Below are 24,166 nucleotides of genomic sequence, written 5' to 3'. Positions count from 1 at the left end.
CCTGCGGCATGAGGGGGCCCGTGCCGCCCGCCGTCACAGGCCCCCCCATGCCCGGTGGCGCCGCTAGCACGCAGATACTATTGACCGCTATGGCAGAGCAGGGAGGTAGCTCCCTACTCTGCCATTTACTGAGCTACAGGGAGGCCGGCGTGATGATGTCACTGGATCACGCCGCCCTACGCAAGGATTCCGTCGGCGTTGATTCGCTCCATTCGTCGCTAGAATGGGGCCTAGGTAAGTATGACTTTTTTTGTTATATTTGTTTGGGGGTCGAGGGGGGCTGTACGGCACTATCTACAAGGGGGAGGTGGTGGGCGCTATCTACAGTTGGGGCTGTACAGCACTGTCTACAGGGGAGCTGTATGGCACAATCTACAGGGGGCACTATCTACAAGGGGGCTCTGCATGACACCCAGGGGAGGGGGGGCCCAGTCAAAAGTTTGCTATGGGGCCCAGTTTTTCCCTAGTTACACCCGATAGTAGATATGCCCAGGACTATTTTAACATTACCGGAGCTGATGGATAGGATGAGTGCTCTACTTTTAGGTTGCAGTCACATGGTCAGAATTTCAGTATGTGCTTCAGCCCCATATTTCACAAGGGGAAGGTTTGTATAGGTGGATAAAACAGCGCTAAATGTTAAATGTGCCTTTCAATGTATTAACAATTAGGGGTTTACAGGTTGGCTGAGCTGAAATACTCTGCTCTACAGTTAGCATATTTGTTTCCACTAAAGCCTTTTCTACATAGACGGAGCTTAAGGGTATGTTCACACGAGGGCGTCCGTAACGGCTGAAATTACGGGGATGTTTCAGCCTGAAAACATCCCCGTAATTTCAGCCGTAACGGCATGTGCAGGCGCTTGAACGCCGCGTCCATTACGGGCGTAATTGGCGCTGCTATTCATTGAAGTCAATGAATAACGGCTCCAATTACGGCCAAAGAAGTAACAGGTCACTTCTTTGACGCGGCCGTCTATTTACGCGCCGTCATTTGACAGCGGCGCGTAAATTACGCCTCGTGTGAACAGACAAACGTCTGCCCATTGCTTTCAATGGGCAGATGTTTGTCAGCGCTATTGAGGCGCTATTTTCGGACGTAATTCGGGGCAAAAACGCCCGAATTACGTCCGTACTTAGTGCGTGTGAACATACCCTAAAACTTAATTTAATGTGTTTCCGTATGCTGTTTTTTTTTTAAATTAATTTTGGATAAATGTATTCACTGAGTGATTGTTTTCAGTCCTGGTTTTATGCAGATAACAATATACTGATGGAGATCCCTCGAAAAGCTGTTCACTGTGTCCATAATGACACAGTGTGTAATACAATTCAGATTAATTGAAGCTTGGTTGGAGCTGGCCAATCGCTCAAGCATCCGTGTCTCCTCTGCGGTCTGGTCACGAGACATGAAGACACAGGTGCACGGCTCGTTTCAGTTACAGTATGTGTATCAGAGCTGTGTCTTCTAACGATCCCAGCACCTGTGTGTCCATCACATGACCATGGACAGAATTGTATCCACTGGAAGTAAACAATGAATGTTCCTGCTGAACAACAAGCAGAGATCTTGAAAACCGCAAGGAAATAATATAGAAAGTATATTGGAAAATTGTATAACTTTTAAATATACACAAAAAAAAAATTTCATTTGTTGAAACCGGACAATCCCTTTAATTATTGAGCTACAGCTGCAGTCCAATTTGAGTTGCATGTAATCTTGTCGACTGCAGCTGTCACTCAAGAGTTAATATCAATCAGTAGCGCTACAAAAAGCCTAGGTGTATTCCTGGCCTTAGGCCTAATTCACACGAACACAGTGCAGGGAGCCGGTTATCTATGACGCTAGGAGTCCCTGCCTCCCCGCGGAACTACTGTCCCGTACTGATAACATGATTACAGTGCGGGACAGTTTTCTCCCAGCTAGGGATTAGGCCTTAGGCTCACAGGCCTACATTTATGAAGCTTTTTTTAAGGTTTTTGGCATAAACTGCACCTCCAAGGCTGGAGTCACACATGTAGTTTTGATGCAGTTTTCTAAGCCAAAGCCAGGAGTGGATACAAAAGAGAGAAGATTTATCAGCCTTTCCTAGATACTTTTCCTTGTTTTAGTGTCCACTTCTCACTTTGGCTGAAAAAACGACATCATAAGTTCATGTGTGAAACCAGCCTAAAAGTGATGATGTGCAACATTTTATCTGTAAAATTTGCAACTTTTCTCATTGGTCATCAAATTTGGAAAGTGATACCATATGTATCGTGTGGAATAGGAGGAAATGCACAAATTTTGGCACAAAGCTACAACTGCTCACAGCTCCGTCTCAGGCAGGTGGACACTCTTAAAGAGACATGCTGGAGAGATTACTGCCTAGGAATGAGTGCAAATAATAAATGCTGACATCGTACATCCTGCCATTGATCACAAGAAGCTGTTTCCCGGGAAGTCTCTTCCTGCCCAGCAGGGGGCAATGTGCTCCAACCATAATGCTCTTTCCTTGGAAAAATGATATGTTTTGAAGTGATGAAGGAGATGTTCCTACTGTCACCACAGCTTTCATTATGTAAAAGTCATAATGACATAGGCCATGGCTTTCCCGGTTTCCATTCTTCCCCTTATGTGTGTTAAAAAGGGTCCATCACGTTTTTTTTAACATGTCTATTTTAGTAAACACCTGTATTCCTCATGAGATATCAATTCTGGAATATCTTTAGTTACAACTCTGCATGGTGCCGTTCCTGTTATTCCATCTAGAAATGTATGAATAAATTGACAACTAGGTGTTACCATTCCCCTTGTCAAAGGGGCGTGTCCCTTCACAGTCTCATCTATCAGCACTGATTGAACAGTGTGTCTCTGTAGGGACATACCCCCAACTGGTAACACCCAGCTGTCAATTTATTTATACATTTCTAGGAGGAATAACAGAGGAACTGCACAACTTCGAGTAATAAGAAAAGATGTTCCAGAATTGTAATTTAATGGGCAATACAATTATTGACTAAAACAGACATGTCAGGAGAGGTGACAGGTCCACTCTAAGGCAGCAGACAGGAAGAAGAAAGGAGCATCCGTCTGATTAATCTTTCTTGAAAGACATTAATATACGACACTAATCACCAGAATCAAAATCTATAACTTTTACTGTACAAGGATTATTATTATTATCATGTTCTATCACCACATCAGTCATATGGTGGAGAGTGCAGCAGACTCAGGTCCTATTAACTTCTTGATTTCCTGATGGAATAAATCTATAACTACAGACGTAGAAATAGTGTGAAAATCTATCTAGTAGAGTCTCTGCAGTTTGTAGATCTGTCACGTTGCAGAGAAGATCCAGTCCTCCGTGCGGACCGCCGATGTTTAGGACACGAGAACGGATCCAGCATTAAAGGACCATATACAGCTATAAGACACCAGGTATTTGGGATGCAGCATCGAGACCAATTTCATAGTTGGCAAAACATCTAAACTCGTTGGCAAGTGAACGGTTGTGCTTTGGAATAAATTTACACATCTTCAGTCCTAGTATCTGAGTCACTACATCTTCCATCACTGCACCTGGGGTACAAAAACAGTTGACACAAACTTAACGCCATAAGTAATTTGGGTTTTGTACAACAATCTTCCTGCATCAGTAATACATACTCGCTACTTTGTGGTACTGTGCCCAAAATGTCCTCAAACCCCCTCCCTCCTCCAACATCATGGCTCCATTTGTACAGATGTAGCAGAGCTGAATTAGTCTTGCAACATAGAGACTTCCTGCCTGAGTAACAAAATGCTGCACAGGGAATGCTACCTCTTGGGTGAACCCCATTTATTTTCTCTCTTTGCAAGGCATAATGCATGATATAGTAAAGATAATAAAGTACATGCCCCGCCGTGATGACAGGTACACTTTAAATGGGCATTGATGGCAAATAAATGAGTTATTGATAAGAGATGCCATCGATGTCTGATCGGTTGAGATATAATTGCTGGGACCCCATTAAGATGAAGAGAACAAAATGGCAATAGTCCCGAGTCATTGCTGTGTAGGACGTCTAGTTGTTTTAAAAAAAAAAAAAAAAAAAAGATGAAGGGGCGATCACCCTGTTGTTCTCGCTATCATGGCGGGTCCCAGCAGTTAGGCCCCCACCGAAGACATTCATGGTACATCTTATCATGACAACAATGCATATTGTTAGACAATCAAATATCCCAAGTGTCTATATACGGAGCGTCATAGGTTTGCGGATATTATTATTCTGCTTTATGACAAAGGTTTAGACAAGATAAGTTATCGTACAGGAGGATGAGCCGCATTATTACATACCTGTGCACAGCAGGATTTTCCCCTTGGTCAAGTAGTGAATGGTCTCGGCTGTTTTGTGCAGACATTCTTCAGACAAGTACGGGGGGTCCGCTAATACTATATCAAAACTGTGCTGCTGCAGCCTCCCGGGCAGGTCTAATGGATTATTATAGTCATAGAAGATAAATTCATCTCCATACACTGAAAACCGCCGGTCATACTCCAGCAGGCTCACAGTCACATCATCACCGACCAGTCCTTTAAGCTTCTGGTAGACACTGGGAGCGCTTACACAAGCGATCCTGAAGAGATACAAAAATCAGCCGCAGTCAATGGGCTGGAGCCGGACAATACCACACTAACCACATATACACAGTGGGTATGTATATGTGTATATGTATATATATATATATATATGTGGTAACAAGGTCTCGGCTCAAGGAGAATGCACACAAACACACAACAAATTCCTCAATAAAACTCAAAAGACAATCCTCAGAGGTAACAATCCACCCCCTACATCGAGAAGCAAACCATTACGTAAAGGCATTCACTACTGATGACCTACCCACTGGATAGGTCATCAGTATATCGTTGGTGCGTGTCTAACACCCCCACCCTGTAACGATCAGCTGCCTGTGGGCACCAGATATCATTGCACAGTATGCAGTGTACGGAGCCTGAAGCAGTTGGCTCCGCACATTGCATAGCGGCCATGCTGCCAAACTGCAGCTCTGCTCCTATTCACCTAGGAGCACCTAGAGTAGGAGCACAGCTGCAGTACTGTTCCGTGGCCGCAGCCATCTGCTTCCGGCATGGATGTCCGGTGCCCGGAGACAGCCGCAGAAGCCGATTAGTGTCCAGGTGTGGGACTCCCACTGATGATATACTGAAGATCTATCCGGTGAATAGTCATCAGTTGTCTGGTAGTGGACAACCCCTCTAAGATCCTTCCCCTGTTATCTCCCTTGACAAGGCCGGAGCAATGCACGGACGTTACTGCTTCCGTCTACACTGTTGTCGGCTTGGCGCAGGTAGGTTCAATGACGTTACTGCATCACGCCAGCCTGTCCATCCTAGCGTCTCCCAGGCTGCAGGCCTAAAGTGGCTAAGGAGGCCTGTAACCTGAGACATGGCAGATGCGTTCGTCGTGAGAATGGGGTTAGTTGAGTATTAGATTTATTATCTGCTGGGGGCATTAAGGGGCACTATTAGGCTATGTTCACATGGCTTAGCAAAATACGTCTGAAAATACGGAGCTATTTTCAGGCAAAAACAGCTCCTGATTTTCAGACGTTTTTGTAACTACTCGCGTTTTTCGCTGTGTATTTTATGGACGTTATTGGAGCTGTTTTTCAATGGAGTCAATGAAAAACGGCTCCAAAACGTCCCAAGAAGTGTCCTGCACTTCTTTGATGCAGGCGTCATTTTACGCGCCGTCTTTTGACAGCGACGCGTAAAATTACACATCGTGGGAACAGAACATCATAAAACCCATTGAAAGCAATGGGTATATATTTGTAGGCATAATGGAGCCGTTTTTTCAGGCGTAGAATGCCCGAATTCAGTCTGAAAACAGGTCGTGTGAACTGAGTAGGGGCCACTAAGGGTGAGTCATTACTGAGTGGGGGGCACCAATATTGTGTGAGGGGCACTATTACTGTGTAGGACACAAAGGAGGCCCTACTATTATGAGGGGCACTAAGGAGTCCCTATTTCTGTGTGGGGCACTATGAGCATGTGAGGAGATGCTGGATAAGCAAAAATTCAAAAATGTCTGGGAAGCAAATTCTGTAGCGATGTGGCCAGGAAATTTTAGCCATGGCGGTCTGATTCAGATGGAGAAGAAAAGGAAAAGAGAAAGATTCCAATCAGAGAAGACGTCACCTGTGTCACTAGATATAACTCTACTATACAGCATTATAATACTCTGCAGAGCGCCAGTGTAGAACTTGTTTGTGACTACTGTATGGTGATATTAGTCTATGTGGTAGGTATATGTGGTCATGGTGAGGTGGTATTTGATCCTTGCATAGCGGTATTATTTGGTAACTGTATGAATATTAGTATCACTACATTGGGACATATTTGGTAATGATATAGCGGTATTATTCAATAGACGTGTGGTAGGTGTATATACTCATGGGGTGGAGGTAATATTTGGCCCCTGTATGTTGGTATTATTTAGTAAGTGCATGATTATTATCCAGAGATATACTATTATATATACATTACTGTATATGATGGACTCCTGATCTTTTTATTCCTTAGCAGCAGTATTACTAGTATGTCCTACCAATGGAAAACGGTGCAACGGAGAGAATAAGGAGAGGAGGTGAGGTACGTCTTGTGGGGGATGGTTAAGAGAACTTTTCATCTATTCTGATGAATAATTGTCCTATATGTGACACCAGATAATGGGGTGCGGCGCAGTCCCTTTGGAGCTGGCAGCCAACAAGCGGGAGATCCATCATACAAGCAGCCAAGATGCTTCTTCCACAGGATTTGCCTTAAATATCTGCTATGTATGGGGCCCTCATCAGGCACATTGGAGGTCAGGGGACTTTGAAGAAAACTACAGTCAACCTTTCCCCAGCCGAAAATGGCTGATAACAGAGAACATGCCTGTTCAGATGAGCAGTGCTTGTTTATGGGGAGAATGGCTGTTATTTGGATCAGTTTAATATCAACAGCTCAACTTATGGCTATGAGCGCCATGACAAAAAAACTGCATTGACGTGACGTAAACAATCCCCCGTAATGCAATGTATAAAACCTCACCATGAAATGAACTTACCTTCCATTTTTCCCAGATGCCTCAATTGCTTCTTTAGCCAAACTCTGTGCAGTTTCATCACTGTACCAAAACTGGCTCAATTGCTAGTGACAAAAAATTAAAATATATATTATTACAGTGCAAGAGCACCCCCTGGAGGTCAAGCGTAGTACATGCAGTTGTAAAAAAAAAAAGTGGCCCCACTGTTCAGTGCAGATAACGGGGGGCAGGGGCCACCCTCCTGGACCTTCTGGGCATTATCCTGTATAGAATATGTGCCACCTATTTCTAGCTCACAGCTCAGAAAACTGTGATGATGTCATAACTCAGCATGTGTGTAGTGATAACAGTTCCTGTTGCAACCACAGCGTGGTGAGGTCATCAGTCCCGGCTGGCATGACAAGACATGGACAACACTACCCCTCAAAACAACCCTTCAGTTGCACCCACAGCTATTTGTATACAGATTCAATGTGACCCTAAAGATTTCCAGTTTGAGGTGAATGTAGATGGCACTGTAAAGGTGTGGCTTAAAGTAGTTTTCCCACACCTGGGACGCAGTGACCAAAAACGTCTGAAAATATGGAGCTGTTTTCAGGCGAAAAGAGCTGCTGATTTTCAGACGTTTTTGTAGCAACTCGCGTTTTTAGCGGCGTTTTTTGAGCTGTTTTTCAGTGGAGTCAATGAAAAAGGCCTCCAAAAACGTCCCAAGAAGTGTCCTGCACTTCTGTTGGCGAGCCGTCATTTTATGTGCCGTATTTTTACAGTGACACGTAAAATAAAGGCTCGTGGGAACTGAACATCGTAATTCCCATTGAAAGCAATGGGAATTGTGACTGGTCACAAGATCGCCAGGATGCCGTTAGTGGGAGGCTGCTGCTGGGTCTAACTAGACTTCGCACGGCCCTATTAGTGACAATAGTCACTATAGGAGGGCTGATTTCCCCTGTAACTCGGGCTGCTGTGCAGAACCAGTTACAGTGGAAAAACAAGGTGTAAAAAAGAAATAAATAACGTCCCACAAAGCTCTTTTCTGACTTTTGAGGGACAGGCCATAATAATAAGAAAATAAAAGTAAAATCTAGTGCAAATAAACAAAATAATAAATACACATGAAATACCCGCCCAAAAAAAACACGTCCCCCCCCCCCCCCCCCGCCAATCATTGTCGTAACATTAGCCTAGAACCAATTACCGTAACATAGACATGTAATATATCAAAATTTACGGTAGACGATGACGATCATAAATAAAAGGTCTATTTTAGGGTAAAACTATATTATTACCAGAAAAAAAATGAGCTCAAAAGTAGAAAAAATTTATTTTTTTACTATTATTTTTAAACTATAAGACTGAGTTCACACGAGGTGTAATAGCATGCAGCGTATCCGCCCTGTGCGCTGCAGGGAATTCCGGATGAAAAACCGCACCAAACCGTAATGCAGTTTTTCACCCAGAATGTCCGCTGCGGAAAATTGCAGCGCTTAGCAGGCCCGCTATTGGGCTGTCCTCCTGGGATGACGCTTCATCCCAAGGGACCGCTGCAGCGGCGGTCACATGGGATGAAGCATCATCCCAGGAAACCGCGCTGGATGGAGGAACACAGACTTCTGGGTAAGTATGAGATGCATTTTTTTTGTGGCGGAATCGCTGCAAACCTGCCAAAAAACGCAACAACTGCTATTTGTTGTGGGATTTACCTCCCATTGAATTCAATGGGGAGAACCCGCAACAAATAAGCAGCGTTTTCGCGAATACAATTGACAAGTTGCGGAATAAAATTCTGCACCGCAGTTCAATTTCTGAGCGTTTTTCTCGCTCAGTATTTACGCAGCGTGTGGATGAGATTTGTTTTATCTCATTCACTTTGCTGCTACTTTATTTACTGCAGATTTTCCGCAACTAATTCCATTGCGGAAAAACCGCAGTATTTATGAAACGTGTGAACTGACCCTAAGCCTAAAAATTCTAAAAGAGAAAAACGGATGCGTATAAAAATGATAAAAAAGAAACCTATATTGTCTACGAAAAAAATTGCGTCGCTAGCCCAACAAATAAAGTTATAGCCGTTTAACTAATGCGTGCTAAAACTGGCTAAACAGTGTCTGGTCCTGAAGGCTCAAAATAGCCCGGTCCTGAACCGGATAAAGCAGAAGGGGCAGGTCGGTGGCTGGGTGGACCAGGGGCCACGTACACCTGGAGCCATTCCTCCCACTTTCAGCAGCGGTCATATATCTGGGCCATTACATAAAAACATCAGGTGACGCAGGTAGATCCTTGTGCTTTTGGGGACATCTGCTTGTGTCAAACAACATAAAAAAAATTTTTTGCAAAACAGTTCTGCCATTGGTAGAAATGTCACCATCGTAGGTATTTATGCCCAGACACATAGACAGGATAAGCTATCACCTTAGTGAGGACCCTCTTACCCAGTCTTCTTCAACAGCTCCAACTTCAAACTTGTCATAGGCCGGTCCTGATATCAGGGACTCCCGCTGCTGCTGCTCAGTGTAGAAGTCCTGCAATGCTGCCAGAGCGTGAGCGGAGAGCTGAGGAACATCATCCTCATCATCACTGCCGTCCATCCCTCAGATAAACGCCTGCAAGGAGGAAACGTCATGTCCATTACCACAGCAGAAATGATCACGTCCACTGCAGTTACTTATAGGTTTCTTGGAAAACTGGGTGACAACTAATATGGCCGCCATTATGGCTCCCACACCGATTGTCAGACTCCTGAATGGCATATATAATGGCAGCCATGTTGGCTGTCACTCAGCTGTCCCAGAAACAGATCTAAGAGACGGCTGAATAAGACTTTTAACAACTTGACAGAAAAGAACGACTCCGTTTTAATGATGATTTATTCCAGTTTAGGTGAAAACGCCCTGATTTTTTTTAATTGGAAAATTACATTTGAAATAATTTAATGCGACTATTAACACGGTCATTACATTGGTCCATGCCCTGGTACTGTACATTATAGAGGTGGGATTACCTCGGGAGGATAACCCCCATCATACACAGTAGTCTCCCTATGTCACCTTGATGAACCGGTCTTCTGTCACATTGTTTCATGGAAAGCTGGGTGACAACCAATATGGACACCATGACAGTTCTCACTGTGGTTGCCACCCAGCTTTTCTAGAGCCCTGAATGGAAAACCTGCTGTTGTACAGCAATATAAGAAGTAAAAACTCAAGGCATAAAAGTGTTTTACATCACACATCAGTTTATTATTTGTTCATTGCTAGATACATTTTCATTTTTTATGAAGCAACCATGTGAACACTGCCATAGGGTGCCCAGCATCCTCACTACTCAGTGCAGAGCCAGCAGATATGCCAAGGCAGGAACGGGTAACTCTGGCTGCTGGATGAAGCGTTCTGTGACTAGAACGTCCACATAGAACACAGTGACAACATTCTATAACACACGTGCTGCTGGCGCTGGCCGCCTGCTGATGACGTCATCACACCACGCTGCGCGTTCCGTGGATAACTCCTTGGATATTACAACCATCCATCAATACATTGGAACACGAGTAACGATGCTTATTCTCACCTGAAAGTCACGCTGCAGCCCGAAGATGAAATGCTGGGAGCGAGAGTAAAAAAAAACTACATTTCCCATCATGCTCCGCTCTTCCGGTTCACCGTCCACTGACAGCTTGTAGCTGACTACCCAGAAATCAGTGCGCTATTTGAAGCTTGTGCAGACTATGCTCGCTGGGGGGCGCTCTTGTCTTACACAGAGGCGGATATGTACAGATATGATCGGATGACCGTAGAAAACGATTTGTTTTGTAGGAGCCTTCTCCAGACAGGGCAGCAAGAGGGCTTCACTATTTGTTACTTTTGGAAGTTCTCTACCAGATTAGCTGCTATGCTTTCTACATTTGATACCTATTTTGCACATTTTAGAAAGTCCACCTGTCTCCAGGGTTCAGGCAGTTCCAACCTCAAAATATAGCTTTGTTCGACGTAGCTGTATGAGACATTGTTTTTTGCTTTTTTTATTTTATTTGTTTACTATCATAAATGATGCTATACATTTGTTGTGCAGGTTGTTACTGTCACGAGGATACCAAAAATGTGTATATTATTTTATGTTGTGAGACTTATATCTAATAAAAAAAAATAAAAAAATTGTGCATTTTTTTTTTACTTAAAGGGATTGTCCACTACTGGACAACTAATGACCTATCCACCAGATAGGTGATCAGTACATGATCTGTGGGGGTCCGACACCCGGACCCCGCACCAATAAGCCACTTCGGCTGCCTCTGAGCATTGGATGTACATGCCGGAAGCAGTTGGCTCGGGCCACTGAATAGCGGCGAGCTGCAGTTTCAAGTGAATAGGAGCAGAGATGAAGTTTTGCAGCACGGCTGCTATGCTACATACGGAGCCAACTGCTTCCGATTCCATACATCGCATAATGGGCAATAACATCCAGTGCCCTGAGGCAGCTTAACGGTGCGGGATCCGGCTGTCGGACCCGCACCGATCTTATACTGATGACGTATCTGGTGGATACGTCATCAGTTCAATAGTGGACAACCCCTTCAACATTATTTTTTTTTTTCTTAAATCCATTGGAGGATTTTTAATTTCAATTTTTTAAACTATAATGTACTGGCATATATCTATACCCCAGTACATTAGCCTGTGTACGATCGTACCTAAGTATGCCCCAAGAACAGGAAAAATTATCAGACAGCCCTGGGGTCCTTCAATGAACCCTGGACTGTCTGCCCATGGATGGTATGGCAATCGTGTCACACGGATTCCCAGTAATCTGATCAAAGGGGGTTCCCTGCCGCTCTTTCTCGTTTAATGCCACGGTCAGCTTTAGAGCAGGCATTCAAGGCGTTAATGGCGGAGATCAGAGGTTTCTCTGAAGCTAGAGCAAGGCAGCTCATGACAAACAAACTCATCACGAGATCGGCAGCAACTTAACGGCTACGTAGCTTTTAATTTTATTTTATTTTTTTAATAAAAATGTCTATTTTGCCCAACTTTCTTATTAAAAATTATTTGTACTTTTTGAGATACAGCTGCTTTGTATCCTGTATACAGAGCAGTTGTATCTAGTGCTGAAACCTGTGTCCGTCAGGTTCAGCGTCAGCGGGTCCTGCGTGCCCACTGAGTACCCGATTTTTCATGCCCAGCTAGAGGTTGCAATAAAGCTCTACAGGTGTCACAGATGCAAAAAAAGTCTTTGGCGCGCTTTGAAATAAGTTGTATTTTTGCATCCGAGACTGAATTTGTTTTGGTGCCTAAAGGCTCACGTACACGATTCAGAGATCGGCGAACGCTCGTTCCTGATAATTGCGCTGTGTAAACATGTTAGCGAGCAGCCGTTAATGGCCTTGCGGGGTTGATAGTAAAACTGCTTATTTCCTGCAAAATCGTTCGTCCATCAATGAAGATACCCTTATGGCCACGTGATAATGCGGATGACCGGCAGTTTTAGTGCAGCGCATTTAATAAGCAACCGGACAACTTCATATATAGCACTTGTGCTTATGTCTTCACAATAGATCTTCACAAAATCATCAAAATCTCTGCAATCCCGATGCCGGTAACAATCAGAGTCATGGATTCGGCAAATGGTCTGATCAGATACGTGCTAATTTTCTCACCTCTGTAGTAAGGGGGGGGGGGCGCCCTCTAAATGTGACAGAACACGTCCTCTGTTATTGGGAACAGTTGAGAAGTAGGCTGCACGGGGAGAGAAGACAGTAACAGGCAGTGATCTTCCTCCCTCCCGTACACAGAACCAGCAAGTAAAACTTTTCATCCAGTTCCGACGAGAGCGGATCCCTGAATGTTGCACCTGGTATCACTTAAAAGCTTTGATTCTGCACTTTAATACGATACCCCCATATTACATGTGCGGCCCGATAGGAAAAAAAAAAAAAGAATGTTTCACTAAGGGCCCCATCATGTCTTTAATTGCACTCCGTTTAACATATACGGAAGTCGCAGACCGTGACAGATACCCTTAGGCTGGAGTCACACGAGCATGTACGGTCCGTAAAGGACGGAACGTATTTCGGCCGCAAGTCCCGGACCGAACACAGTGCAGGGAGCCGCGCTCCTAGCATCATAGTTATCTACGACGCTAGGAGTCCCTGCCTCTCCGTGGAACTACTGTCCCGTACTGAAAACATGATTACAGTACCGGACAGTTGTCCTGCAGGGACTCCTAGTGTCGTACATAACTATGATGCTAGGAGCCCGGCTCCCTGCACTGTGTTCGGTCCGGTACTTGCAGCCGAAATACGTCCATCCATTACGGACCGAACATGCTCGTGTGAACCCAGCTACACCGTCAATCATAGGCTGTAACGGTACGGTATAAGGTAAACGGATGTGCAAATGCTCTTTTGGCCTTCATCGGGTTATTGGAGCCCTATGTACACGCTTATCATGTACGCTTGGTGCTTTCCCGATGTACACACTAAGCTTACTGAATGAACGGAATGTGAAAACCAAATCTGTTTTTATTTTTTGATTGTAGATTTTTTTTTTTTAATTCTCTTTCTTCTGTACGTGATTATATACAATAGTGAATCCTGTTGTATCTAAATACATGCCAGATAGATACTATATAGTTCGTATCCAATTAGATGACTGCTGAGAAATGATCGTACAGAACAGGAAGGGTCAGTCTATTATAGAGCTCAGCGGCCAGAGTGAAAACTGCAAGGAATTTAAAAAAAAAAAATGTTTTAATAGATTGTAACATGAAAAAAAACAACAAAAAATCTAAGAAAATATGTTTAAAGAGAACCTTTCACCTCCCCATACATGTGCAGCATGTAATGGCCTCCCCAGGCTGCACAAACCCTGGGGCACTTTAAAAAAAATGCCCTACCTCCCTCCGTTATTTAGATATCGGTGCCGTTATATTTGGCGCCCAATATTTAAATAACCCCCTGAACAGTCAACGGGGCGTGTACTGGCAAGGGGGCGTGTTACTACGGCTGTGACGCAGTCCAATCAGATATGGACCGTTATGATACTTTTCGGTGAGACTATGGTTTATATACATCACTAAACGGACGCCAAAATGATTTCCAAATGTAATAAAACTCACTGAGGCCTTATTCACACAGACATGTCTGTTTTGCACACGCAAAAGGTCCGTGTGGCATCAGCAAATGGTGCGTGGCTGCGTGATTTTTGCGCAGCCGGCATCATGATGACACTCTGGTTTTATGTTTACAAACAGAAAAGCACGTGGTGCTTTTCTGCTTTCATTCATTTATTTTACTATTGTAGCGCGCATCACCCAGAAGTGCTTCCGTGTGCCGTGCATGATTTGCAGGTACCCCTTGACTTCAATGGGTGCGTTCTGCGCAAAACACGGCCAGATATAGGACGTCGTGAGTTTTACGCAGAGCACACACGCTGCGTGAAATTCACTGACAGTGTGAACGGCCCCATTCATTAACATAGGTTAGCACGGACGTATAACACGTTTGTGTCAATAAGGCCCAATTCTAAAATGTTTTAATATAATCTATACCGGCACTGAAATTGCTGTGGCTGCTTTTAAGCATGGGACTTGTTACACAACATGTGCTGTGGGAATACGGATGACCTGATCATGTATTGTGTTACTACAGTGCATAGAAATACATTCAGTCTGGCATTTAAAGACATAGTATTGTACACAAAATTCATGTCGGGTGGTAGCACAGTAACCCCAGTATTTTAAAGGGTGGCATTTTGGAGACACTTCAAGTGAAGGCGTTTTTCCAAACCGGACAACCACTTCTTCGAGGGAAGCAGTCTGAGCAATCAGCCACTTGACGTGGGTCCGGCTTTTGTAACCTGCCACTATCACCAGGGGAGGAACTTGGTGACCGATGCATTATTATACATCACCAACGCAAATGAATGGGCAACTTTATCATGCCATACACCAGAGTGGAGCCGCTCTTGCCAGTGACTCCCTACCCTGGCTCATACGGGATCCCAAGTAGGAGATGGTCCTATATGATGGCCATACTATCTAGTACAGCATATAGACATGCGCTAATCTAGACAACCCCTCTAAGTATTACATGGCACCCATTGAAATCTGGTATCTGTATAATAAATCAACACCAGGGAGCAGGATACCATTTTAAAAACGTAACGGATATCTTTACTTTGTAGGTATGTTAAGGTCATGTTTTTTGGCTTACATTTGTTGTATACGCCAGAAAAAGCTCCTAAAATATATGTTAAACTAATACCATTACAGCCTATGGGTGACCAATGCCACTGTTAACGCAGCCATCACCCATAGACTATAATGGCATCCGTTCTGCATATACAAGTCGTGATAGATGCCATATAGCACCATTCATCACCTATAGGCTACCAATATGAGCACTGTATTAATAGTTATTAAATACAGGGAATGGATCATTTGAGTTCCCTGTTACTTTACAGTGACATCCCGATACCGCCAATGGCATTGCAGCCCCATTTGAGGAGACTGTTTAAATGAATGGCTCGGGAACTGTGCCATTTGGCTATTGATTTACCTTTGGCAGGCGGGAAGGCGTTATATAGGCTTTATATAGCTAGGTAAAAATGGAAAATGGCGCCTACTGCAAGGGTAAGGTAGCGGTAAATATTGCAGATTTTCCGCCAACTGATTTAGTCACGAAAAATCTGCAGAATAATACAGTAGCAGCAAAGTGGATGAGATATGAACAAATCTCATCCATACGCTGCGTAAACGCAGAGCGGAAAAAAAAGCTCAGAAATTTACCTGCGGTGCGTTTTTTTTAATTAGCAGCACGTCAATTGTATTTGTGTAATCGCTGCTTTTGTGTTGCAGGTTTTCCCCATTAAATGCAATAGGGAGGTAAAACCTGTAACAAATAGCAGATGTTGCGTTTTTTTTGCAGTGGAACATCAGCGATTCCGCAGCAAAAAACGCAACTCATAATTTTGGGTAAGTAGGAGATTTTATTTTTTTCTGTGTTTCTTCGCCTAGGCCAGCCTCTGAGCGACATTTCATCCCATGTGACCGCTGCAGCCAATCACAGGAGGCTGGGCTGCAGGACGTCAGAAGGAAAGTATGTGTTTTTTTTTTTTTTCTATGTGCAGTTTTCCGCAGTGGACATTCCGGACGAAAAACTGCACCACAATTCGGTGCCTTTTTTCGGACGGAATTCCCTGCAGCGCCCAGGGCAGATACACTGTGTTCTTTTACGCAGCGTATCCGCCCTGTGTCAACGTACCCTAAAACTACATCAGTATGTCCATATGTGTGTCCTTTTTGTGACATGTATTTGTGGAATAGACAGTGAGCAAAATTTCAGAACTGGTTTTCCCATTTAACTGTAAAATAAAAGAAAACGCTACAGAATCGGAGAAGTTTATACTGTACATTTTATACAAATTTAAAAAAAGAAAAGAAACAAAAAAAGACACAAACAGGAAACATTTGAACAAAAACAGCATAATTTGCATCACCTAATGCCCCAAATTAAAGCGTGTAGACATGGACAGCTTACACCTTTGTCTTCTGTATTGCTGAAAATAACAGTCCGATGGGGGAATAAAAATGATATAAAAAGAGGGAAGGGGGAAAAAAACAAAACAAAAAAAACAGAGCCTGGGTGTGCAAATCATTTCCACATACACACATATGAAACGTTCATCCAGATGACCCCAGAAAATGGCGTGGGCTAAAAGGCTGCTTGCCCTACAAGGGTGCTCAAGAACGGCTAAAATCTTTTTTGGGTGGGTTATAAAACCCATATACATATTAAATATACACATCATATATTTTTTGTTTGCATTTTTTTTTTCCGTAAGGCAATGAAATGGTGACAAATTAATTTATTCTATTAGGAAAAAAAATATTCATAGATTTTTTTTGTTTCCCCTTCATGTAGGGCAAGGCAAAAAAAAAAAAAAAAAAGTAAAAATTATTTTTTTTTTTAATCAAAACATGCGATGCTTGGTTCATGTGCACAAAAATAACCCCACAAAGTTTGATATATTTTGTGTGTGTTTCTAAAAAACAAAAAAAAAATCATTTGGTGTACTGATTTAATCAGAAGCGAAGAGAAGGATGGGTGGGGGTGTGGAAGGAGGGAAAAAAAACACGTACAGAATGATTTGTGGATAGACACCTCTACAGATTAGTGTCTATTGCACATTCGGTCTGAACAAAAGTGAAAAAAAGAATCATCCATTAAGCATGTCACGCTTCCAACCATAGGGTGATGGGGGAGGAAAGGCACTGCCAAGAACAGGCGTGCCCATTATCAGTTTGCAGGCATATGGAAATCTCTTAAAAAAATACCTTTACCCATTCATCGGTTCGAGCACGGCACTGTGCTTCATGAATAGTCACACAGCCGACGCATCGTACTGACCCCTTTTCTAGTAACATAAATAAAATGTTCTTTAAAACCACCCAGAGATGCAAGTGTAAGCCTGGGAGCAGGTGGTGGGGGGTTAGACAGCCATCAGCAGGTTCAGTGCATTTTGCAGAGAGGGTCCTAAAGTTTAGCCTCTCATTTTACACAGAGGAGACCTCCAACGTTGGCCATGAATTCTTCCAGACTCTTAAGGAAGGCCATTTTTTGTTTCCGGTCCAGCGTGGGAGGTGTGCTGCTTGCCGTCAGTTTGTTGAAGGCATCTGCTAAACGCTGGTAAATAAGAGGATCTTGCTGACTGGATAATAGCGTTTCCACCAACTCTGCATACTCTGCCTGGAATGGAAAATGGAAAAAATTCACAAATTAAATTTGGGCAGATGCAAAAAACAAAAAAAACAAAAAAAAAGCAAAGAAAACACAAACACACGCGCGCACGGTTAGGCGGAGTTCACACTACTGTTCGGAGCCCCCGTCGGTAGTTTGAGGCCGGATTCACACGAGCGTGTGCGTTTTGCGCGCGCAAAAGGTACATAACCGCTCCGTGTGTCAGCAGTGTATGATGCGTGGCTGCGTGATTTTCACGCAGCCGCCATCATTATGACACGGTTTGTAAACAGAAAAGCACGTGGTGCTTTTCTGTTTTCATTCATAGTTTTTACTGCTGTTGCGCGAATCACGCGCGTCCCACGGAAGTGCTTCCATGAGCTGCACGTGATTTGCACGCACCCATTCACTTCAATGGGTGCGTGATGCGCGAGAAACGCACAAATGTAGGACGTCGTGAGTTTTACGCAGCGGACACACGGACACACGCTGCGTAAAAGTCACTGACTGTCTGAACGGCCCCATAGACTAATATAGGTCCGTGCGAGGCGCGTGAAAATCACGCGCGTTGCACGGACGTATATCACGTTCGCCTGAATAAGCCCTGACAGTAAAAATAGCGCAGCACGCACAATTATTCTTACCGTCAAAACTACAGTCGCCACGACTGAACCCTGATTAACCCAATTATAGTTAATGGGGTCTGTCCGGCACTATTACTTTGTGACTGATCTGACACCGCCATCATGGTTTCCGTTATAATGGAAACCATGGCTACTGTGTAACAGAAACTTACTCCTGTGCCCCTGGGATTGGGTAATATGCCAGTACCATAGCAACGCCAGTAGATTTATTCATTCATTATTGATCTATTACAATGAGCCTGGGAAGTACGGGGTTCACTCGAGCCTCACTGTGATATCCAGAAAATGGTCATTTATAGAACTGCTGGGACCATGTCCCTATCATAAAAACCTGGATCAGCTGTGATGCCTGGTAAACATATAAAGTAGTCACCTCCTCATTTTCCTACAGACAAGTATAGTCAAAGTTTATTACTAAAAATTCTATTACGCCTTTCTGTATAATTACCCGATATTCCGTTAAAGATCGACCTGCACTTAAAGTGAGTCTGTCAGCCGTTTTCATTCGGCAAAACTGCCGACAGCGCTAGATATTAGACTTGGAAAGCGGTGTCAACATACCTTTGTGAAGGGTTTTAATAGCAGCATGCGTGAGAAACAGAACTATTAATCAGGTGCCCTCCGCAGTAAGCGCTCCACAACCCGCTGCTCTTGAGTGATGGCCGTGGCGGATTGTGGAGCGCTTAGTGCAGAGGGCACTTCAGCGTTCGGAAGGGCACTTGCGCCAGCTTAATAGTTGCGCCTGATTAGTAGTTCTGTTTCTCACGCACGCTGCTATTAAAACCCTTCACAAAAGGTACGTTTAAGTGGCTTTCCAGGACTCCCATCTTCCCTTTGCAGGGTCAATACTTCTGACAGACTCCCTTTAATCACCAACTACAGATGTCCCTTTCCTATTGGCCAGGACTTCCCTCTCATGGTCATGTGCTCGAGGAGATCATATTTTACAGATTTTCTAGTAAGCATTAAAAACATTAACCTGCTGAGGAAAATAAAAACATGTGCTTGTGGTCTCGACGAGCTTCTAATATGTTTTTATGGGCGTTTTATGATAGTTGACAAGATAGACGGTTAGAAGTGGAGTGCATATCGCTCAGAAGATAATCTTCTATCGGAGCTAATGTGAACGCGCCCACCGTAGACTAGTGCAGGGAACTTCATAACCGCAACTAGTGACGGTCCAAGCACCTTCCGGATGATCCAATAGTGACATGGGCCATTAAAGATGAAAAGGCCAAACACTTGCTGCCTCCTTTTATAAAATAAGCACCACGTTTCCTATACTTCTCTATCTGAGGGCAGGACAGGATAGAGGGGGGGAGATGTTCAGCTTGGGAATATATACTTTTCTAGTATTTAAATACTGATTTTCCTGTAAAAAGCTGCCAGGACATCCCCACCCAGTGACGGACAGCACTAAATGCATACTAATACAGAAAAAGCTGTCAATCACTGTGTAGGTGGGGGACGCAGGACTTCTTGGACTCCCGGCAGCAGTTAAACCGCTTTTTACACAAAAACATTAAGGCCATGTTCACACACACTCAGGATTCCATCAGGATTTCTGCATTGATTGGACGGCTCAATCTTGGCAGAATCCGCTAGCGTTACGCCAGCAATGCATGTGTCACACGCTTAGGAAAATATCCGAGCGGCATAAAAAAAAAGTCAACAGGTTCTTGGACTAGAAGCTACAAAGCGACTATAGAAACATCTGTAGCTGAATTTAGGGGTCACATTTGGACACCACCTGCTCATTTTCCATCAGCCCAGAGCTATACATATGATTTATGATCAACAAACGGTGGAAAATCCAGACTCTTCTGAGCATGCTCACAAAATAAGATGCAATGTCTGTAAGGGGAATAATGATGGTCGATTACAGACACCAGGGTTGTTCTATGACACATGTAATGCTTCCTCACCTGGTTTAAGCAGACCAATGTATAAAATGCTTCCCCTGCAGCCGTCGTCATTTCCGTGTTGTGTTTTTGTAAGACAAGCATGTCAAAGACCAGCTGTGGAGTAAAGAGAATATAGACTAAGCCATGAAACAATCAGTGATCACTAAAGACATGGAGTAAATCAGTAAACGAGAGTGCCGACCTTTAGAAAGTGCCTTGTTGCTGCGAGCAGAGGGGAGTCCGTGTCCTGCGCCTTCGCACATTGCTCAGCTAATGGGGTTAACGCTTCCAGACAGAGCTGGGAAACCTCGGAGCTCATTCTTATTACAGCAGTTAAGAAAACCTAAGCAGTATAGTCCTATGGGACGTACGAGAACACGTGGAACCCACCTGCTGGCTATACACAGTACAACATGCAGCCGGATAGAACCACAACAGGTTTGGGGCGATATACTTCTGATGATCACAATTAATACCACACAAGTCAACTTTGTAAAATATTGTGAAACCTCCTTACAATTATGTGAGCTCTGCTGTGTTGTTGAGGAGTCACAATGACCCAAGTCTGATATGTATGCCATACTTGCCAACCACTTGGGGAGGTTCTGGGTGGAAGGGGTTTAAAGTGCCCTGCGATTACAGATTGAAACGTTGGTATGCGTAGTTATGCTGTCCGGTTGCATACGTGGAAGCCATACTGTGTGTATACACGCTGACAGTGCACTGCAAATGCAGTGTGAACAAAGCCTTCATTATACATACTCCTATACCGGGCATAGCATCCTCCACGAGTCCTAGAAAATGTGGCGATTCTCAAATAGTTATTAGATGATCACTATATGCAAAACTAATAAGGGGGAGACGGCTGGTGGGCTTTTCTTAGGCCCCATTCACACTCAGTTTATGGTCTTCATTTGACGTATACGCCTGAAAAGTGCCCACTGTAAACATTAAACTTAGGCAGTCACAATGGACTATTACAGGATACGTCATTAACTCTCATGACGGGTCTGTTAAACAGATGCTATAATAGCCTATGGATGACGAAGGCATCCATCACCCACAGGCAATTATCTGTTAAATGTATAGGTCATGAAATTTGAGACCGCTTTTCATGACTTATCCGTTTAATGGATGCTATACAGTGGCATCCATCACCCATAGGCTCCCATGTTAAAAAAAAACTTCTACTGCGTTAATTTTTTTTGTTTACTGGATGCCTCTGTATGGAATAGCGCAATCAGCTGCAATATTTCATACATAAAAGAATAAAACAAATTCCCCCGAACACAGACCTAAAGAACCCTCTTTTGGTCTCAGTCGGTATAATGGGAGCCTATGGGCTATGGGTACGTACATTTGACGTACGTGCTGGGAAGGTTTTCTGGTGTATACGTCAAACGTGAAAGAAAGGCCGTGCTCATTCCAAAAGTGACTGACTAAAAGCAGCAGAAACACAAACCTTTATAAAGACATAAAAACTCACTAACTGGATGGTGCAGCGGGACATTTTACAGACAGAAAGGATACGAGGTCATCCCCAGCTCCAGAGAATACATAAGGCTCTTGAACAGATCTTCTGGAAGTTGTGGAATCTTCTCAGGAAAAATTTCACATATAAATGTGATCAGCTTGTAGTACTGATTACACAATGACGGGAACTGCAGAGAGAAAACATAGGAGATCATGAAGACCAAGGTGGTCCGGAATACATCAACACTACAAAGAGTATTTCTATATGAGCAGCACAATATATACACTGGGGGAGCATCGCCAAGCCACGCTGCCTACGCCAGGGCAATTAGACAAGGGGCAAATCTTTCACCTAGTAAAATGTAAAGCCTATTCACGACTCTGCCGCTACACGCTACGCGGCATAGTTACTATACATTGGGGAAATAGAAACAACACACTAACCTTTAGCAAGTCTTGTGACATTAACGGCAGGACAATATTGACACCATATAAAACGACATCAGCTGCAGACACCGGCCTATTTGTGGCTTGTCCTTGCTCATGGGGGCGGAAAACTTCATCTGAAAGAATAAATGGCGTTTATTAAAAACATGGCTTCCGATAAACTTCAGCTTTAATTACAAGGTCAGAACAAAACTCATACATTCATTCTGCTCACCTGAAATACCTACAAGTACCTGGATACTTAACATGTGTATACGGATTTAGAGAAGACAGTCTCAGAAGGATCGATCTGCTGCAGAACCTCTTTTTGAACAGAGATTCCTATCCACCATGGTTTGACAGATATAAAATGCCCTCATCAAAAAGAAGCTCCGCAGCATCTGAGGTGTGTATTCGTTTTTTGTTTTTTAGCAGCTGGGACACTCATTTGAAGTACTCTGTATCAGTCAGTGGTTTGTACAGGAGAATGAACCCTCTGAAAAAACAAATCTGTAACAAACTGCTTCTGCAGGAGGAGATAAGCAGTGCGTGGTGCCGCTAATCTCTTTATAATTCTTAGGCTCTGACATCAGAATGTGATTCTTGTAGAATTATTTACAGACCTAATGGAAAGTTTCCACGGACGTGTGTTATAAGAAGATTTGACACTAGTCAGCAATTTACAAGGCGATCAAACAGATCCCATATTATGAGAGACCACCGACTATTACGTTACACGTATCTCAGTATACAAGAAAAGCCAAGCAATTCTGGAGACCTTTTGTTACAGGCGATAATATTAGTCATTCAGGAGGAGAGCGCCCACGTGCGGCAGCAGGTCATACCCGTGTCACTGAAGTCAATGAACTCCTTGGATAGGAGATTTGTGAGAAGTTCCATGATAAGTAAGAGGTCCTGATACTGCTCCTCTTCTGCGGTTACATCTATACGTTTTCTTCCCAGGTTGTTTTTGGAATATACTTGAAGCAGAGTCAGGCAGGCTTCATACAGATTCATGGCTTTAGACTGAAAATTAATAAGAAATCATTTATTAAACTGACGGTTTTAAGAAAACAGTTCACATCACACCACATCTTCCTCATCATTCAACACTCCAGATTGTGCCCGGCATAGACTATTCTTCTTCATGACAACCACAACCAAACCACCCACCATTTACAAATATGTCATTTATAGCATTTAAAGAACCCGCACACAGAAACTAAGCCAATTCAGACAGTAAGACAGACATAGGATGAAACGTTTTATAAGACAATAGGATTTAAGGCTTATAGTGGACCTCCAGATCGCATGTACATTAGTTACACCGTTACAGAACGGTACTATGTTTAATTGCTAAAAGGGATTGTTGAGAATTAACTTTATTTTTGAATCTTGGCCAATGACCAAAGCAAAAAAAAAAAAAACACAGCTCTTATTTATTAGAATTAAAAATTCAGCTCTCTTTATAATATATAAGTGTGTACATGCCAAGCAGAGACCATGTGAAAAAAGAAGCTAATTTCGATTACAAATAAAAAAAAAAAAAAAAAACCCTTTTTTAATTTGTTATCACGCTAAGTTCATTGGGTGACACAGAAGACCGTGGGTTTATGTTGCTCCCACTAAGGGTATGTTCACACGAGGTCATTACGTTCGTAATTGACGGACGTATTTCGGCCGCAAGTACCGGACCGAACACAGTGCAGGGAGCCGGGCTCCTAGCATCATAGTTCTGTACGATGCTAGGAGTCCCTGCCTCGCTGCAGGACAACTGTCCCGTACTGTAGTCATGTTTTCAGTACGAGACAGTTGTCCGGCAGCGAGGCAGGGACTCCTAGCATCGTACAGAACTATGATGCTAGGAGCCCGGCTCCCTGCACTGTGTTCGGTCCGGTACTTGCGGCCGAAATACGT

The 24,166-nt window shown here is 43.6% G+C and overlaps 2 protein-coding genes across 2 annotated transcripts in view; both read right to left on the bottom strand.

Annotated features, from left to right (window-relative positions):
• Positions 1 to 3,122: 3,122 nt before the first annotated feature.
• Positions 3,123 to 10,743, bottom strand: EEF1AKMT1 (EEF1A lysine methyltransferase 1). The gene is made up of 5 exons (XM_075850007.1): positions 10,638 to 10,743; positions 9,503 to 9,673; positions 7,095 to 7,177; positions 4,319 to 4,599; positions 3,123 to 3,561 (listed from the first exon to the last, which is right to left on the bottom strand). The coding sequence occupies exons 2-5, from the start codon at positions 9,656 to 9,658 to the stop codon at positions 3,407 to 3,409; spliced, it is 675 nt and encodes a 224-aa protein (XP_075706122.1). The 5' UTR covers positions 9,659 to 9,673; positions 10,638 to 10,743; the 3' UTR covers positions 3,123 to 3,406.
• Positions 10,744 to 16,459: 5,716 nt separating this feature from the next.
• The window catches only part of XPO4 (exportin 4), a 103,199-nt gene continuing 95,492 nt past the window's right edge, over positions 16,460 to 24,166 (bottom strand). Inside the window, exons 18-23 of the mRNA XM_075851640.1 lie at positions 23,095 to 23,275; positions 22,268 to 22,386; positions 21,881 to 22,011; positions 20,553 to 20,670; positions 20,372 to 20,464; positions 16,460 to 17,811 (exon numbers count right to left, since the gene is read on the bottom strand). Of these exons, the coding sequence (XP_075707755.1) occupies positions 17,614 to 17,811; positions 20,372 to 20,464; positions 20,553 to 20,670; positions 21,881 to 22,011; positions 22,268 to 22,386; positions 23,095 to 23,275 (840 nt within the window). The 3' untranslated portion in view covers positions 16,460 to 17,613. The remainder of the gene's footprint in view (positions 17,812 to 20,371; positions 20,465 to 20,552; positions 20,671 to 21,880; positions 22,012 to 22,267; positions 22,387 to 23,094; positions 23,276 to 24,166) is intronic.

Source organism: Rhinoderma darwinii, chromosome 2 (assembly GCF_050947455.1).
Source record: "Rhinoderma darwinii isolate aRhiDar2 chromosome 2, aRhiDar2.hap1, whole genome shotgun sequence".
In the NCBI taxonomy this organism is placed as follows: Eukaryota; Metazoa; Chordata; class Amphibia; order Anura; family Rhinodermatidae; genus Rhinoderma; species Rhinoderma darwinii.
Note: the sequence above shows the minus strand (reverse complement) of the source record. Positions and strands in the feature narration are given on the sequence as shown.

What these genes read in the sequence shown, in the direction of transcription:
- EEF1AKMT1 (XM_075850007.1), bottom strand. Translation starts at nt 9,658, where the DNA reads ATGGACGGCAGTGATGATGAGGATGATGTTCCTCAGCTCTCCGCTCAC. An exon ending in GCATCTGGGAAAAATGGAAG is followed by an intron (nt 4,600 to 7,094) that starts GTAAGTTCATTT and finishes GTATCTCTTCAG; the next exon opens with GATCGCTTGTGTAAGCGCTC. An exon ending in GAAAATCCTGCTGTGCACAG is followed by an intron (nt 3,562 to 4,318) that starts GTATGTAATAAT and finishes TTTGTACCCCAG; the next exon opens with GTGCAGTGATGGAAGATGTA.